Here is a 3,305-nt window from a genome sequence, read left to right on the forward strand (position 1 = left end):
TATATATATATATATTTGTATGTACCAAGTAATAGCAATTCTAATTATAAAAGCAAAACCTGACAGAACTACAAATAAAAACTGATGAAACCACAATCACAATGAAGAATTTTTAAAATAGCAACTGACAAAACAGGAGAAACTAGACTTGGGAACTTATCTTAAATGTCGTATTTATTTCCCCTAAAGAAACATGCCTATCTTAGCTATTTTTCTCTTAATTCTTCTAGAGTGCATACATAACTGCAGGAATTTAATGATACTTAACAATATAAAACATGTCATTTTTTAGGGCCCTTCCACTGACAAGGGGAAAAAAAACCTTTAAATTTATCCCAGTTTGTAAACTAGTAACTCTTTCCTTTAAACTCTTTTACAGAATCGAATATCATATAATTCAAAAAAATTAGCCATATGATTATGATTAATGTTGGTTTCTAAAATATACTTGAAGCCCAGGAAGGCAGTGCATACCTGTAATCCCAGCACTCCACACGCAGAAGCACGACTGCCCAATGACTACACAGTGAGGCCTTACCTCAAAAAAACTGAATTCCCATAAAAAATGATAGCATAGGAGTGTAATCACGTCTATATTTTAAGCTAAGCTATTCATTACAACTTTCCTTAGAATGTGATTATTTCTTGAGCTGTGATTTAGTATTTTCAATATCCATATCCAGAAAAATAGTAGTAAGGTAAAGTAAAAGAATAAATAACTCTTGAAATTATTTCTATATTTCAAATCAATTTACACTTTCCAGTGGCCTTGTGATCTTTAAGGTTGAAATGTGAAAACGCAATTTTTCAAAAATGTATTTTCAAATAACGAACTTTAACATCATTGTTAAATGATTTATATGCAGCAGGCAAGGCATTTTCGCACTTGCCTATGAACCACGGCCAATAATAAATGCCTTGAGTATTCGCTCCTCAACCTTAATACAGTACATACCTTAATCACTAAGTTCATTAACTATTTCCTCTACACATGCCCTCAATCTTCCCTTCGCCTACCACAACGCACGCACAAATACAACCAGTACTATTTCTCAACATTTCCACTAGCTCCCCATGAAAAGAAGTAACTCCTACTATTTTTGGTAAGTCTTTTATTTCCAGAAGATTACCAAGATTAGCTAGCAAGGAAATGAGAAACACCTCAGTTCAACTTCGGAGGAAGTATGAAAGCACCACCCGTGGAAAGGAGGGCAGTATTCATATGTAAAACCCCTTTAATTGTATGGCAATTTTGTGAAACATTACTAAAATTCTCACTAGATATTTATTTGGATTCTCACCATACTTTGTAAGGAAATAATAAATTCTCAATCCAATATCTAAGAGTTCTTAGCTGGGTGTGGCAGCACATGCGTGTAACACTCAGGAGGCTGAGACAAGAGAATCACGAGTTCGAGCCAGGCTGGGTTCGAGCCAGCCATGGACTACACGGAGAAACCCTGTCTGAAAAGGTTCTCTGGTTTACCAAGCAAAGCATAACTACGATAACTTTTAAAAACTGCCACTTTTGATTTAGAAAAGACACACTGCAGGTTTTCAAGAGTCTTTAGCCCGAATGAAATAACCTTACAAATTTAATTAAGGAACATGGTCAGCATCCCATTTTTCTAAATTCCAGTAAGCTTATCGATAGAAGATAAAGAATATTACAATATTTTCAAACATTACCAGTTTTAACCGTTCTTTTCTCCTTTTGCCAAAGGAAGCACTTGACCCAGGCTCTGATTCCTTTTTTACATCCTCATCCTCATCCTCATCTTCATCATCCTCAAAACACCAATCTGGCAATACAGGTGGTGGTGGTGCTTCCTCTATATCACCATAACGACGAAAAAGTTCCTTCAAATAATCACCCTTATAGATTCCTGGTGGTCTGGCTTGGGCAAAAGTAGCAACTGCTGCTTCAATACTATGGAAAAAAACACCATGCAATTTCCTCACTATTATCTATTTATACACACTTATCAAAACTCACTTATATTCAAATCATCATATAATGTATAACACAGGTTTATAAAATGGAAAGCCATAATCTTCACCATAAAGGCAATCAACTGTTAAAGGACAAACTCATTCTGAAGCAGTTTTAATACAAGATATACTAAAAGTATAATTCCTCAACTCTAAAAGTACACTACTTTGAGTACACACTAGGGATCCAGGTAGGATCACTAAAGAAGAATTTAAAGTCTTGATGCTTAAGGTCTGACTCTAACAAAAAAAAAAAAGAGCATTCAAAGAAATTTCTACAGTAATGTGAGCAAGATTAAAAGCATGTAGGTTTTTCAGAAATGTCCAACAGGCCCAGGCAATAAATATATAGATCATGAGAGAGAAGTAAGCACAGGCTGATTCTGCACTGGAGCCTGGGAGTGTTATGTAGAACATCCGAATGATAGCTAGGAAGTCCATGCAGTAGAGAACCACTGAGGGTGTGTAAAATACAAAGGGTAAAACTGGGTATGTACTCTGGCTGATTATATTCAGAAAAACCACTATTGTGTGAAAGGCTTTCCAACATGAACAATGACCCTCAATTAGTCAATGAGAAAATTCAGCTAGTAATATCTCATTCTCTTAGGAACTCTCTTAGGAACCTTAGATAACTAAGGCTCTAATCTCTCAGGATCTAAAAACATACTTCACAAACAGTAAGTGTTCAATAAAAACGTGCTGATTGGCTTAAAGGGAATAACTTGTCCCTAAAATACTTCCTTTATATCGCATTCTAAACTGTTCCTAACATTCAATAGCTCTAGAAAAGACAGCTATAGAAAAGAATAATCAGGGCATGGCAATGCACGCCTGTGATCCCAGTACTTGGGAAGCTGAAACAGGAGGGTTACGGAGAGTTCGAGGCAAGCCTGTCTAGTGAGTTTATGGCCAGCCTGGACTACATGGTGAGACTCCACCTCAAAAAAATAAATAAATAAAACACTAGTTAAAAGGAAAAGAACAATACTAATTTCCAAAGCTGAACACAAGCACAAAATATTGATAATATCATTTCCAATAATGCTGTAAAAAAAAAATGTGTGTGTGCGTGTATAAAAACAAAAGCACAGTTTATGGGATTTGTAAGTATTCAACTAAAGTGCTAGTCTAAAACAACCAGGTAACAGTACCTAAAGAGTAACCAGACCCAAAATGAAAACCATTTTAAATTATGAGTTCAAAAACCTTGGCAATTAGGGGCTGGGGATTTAGCTCAGTGGCAAAAGCGCCTGCCTGGCAAGCGCAAGGTCGTGAGTTCGGTTCCCGGTACCGGAGAAAAACCAAAAAAA

The 3,305-nt window shown here is 35.9% G+C and overlaps 1 protein-coding gene across 2 annotated transcripts in view; it reads right to left on the reverse strand.

Annotated features, from left to right (window-relative positions):
- The window catches only part of Rngtt (RNA guanylyltransferase and 5'-phosphatase), a 280,349-nt gene that overhangs the window by 234,161 nt on the left and 42,883 nt on the right, over nucleotides 1-3,305 (reverse strand). For both annotated transcript variants that reach the window (XM_005377741.2, XM_005377740.2), the window contains exon 6: nucleotides 1,690-1,930. In XM_005377741.2, the coding sequence (XP_005377798.1) occupies nucleotides 1,690-1,930 (241 nt within the window). The remainder of the gene's footprint in view (nucleotides 1-1,689; nucleotides 1,931-3,305) is intronic.

Source organism: Chinchilla lanigera, unplaced genomic scaffold, assembly GCF_000276665.1.
Source record: "Chinchilla lanigera isolate Chin_1 unplaced genomic scaffold, ChiLan1.0 scaffold00010, whole genome shotgun sequence".
Taxonomy (NCBI): domain Eukaryota; kingdom Metazoa; phylum Chordata; class Mammalia; order Rodentia; family Chinchillidae; genus Chinchilla; species Chinchilla lanigera.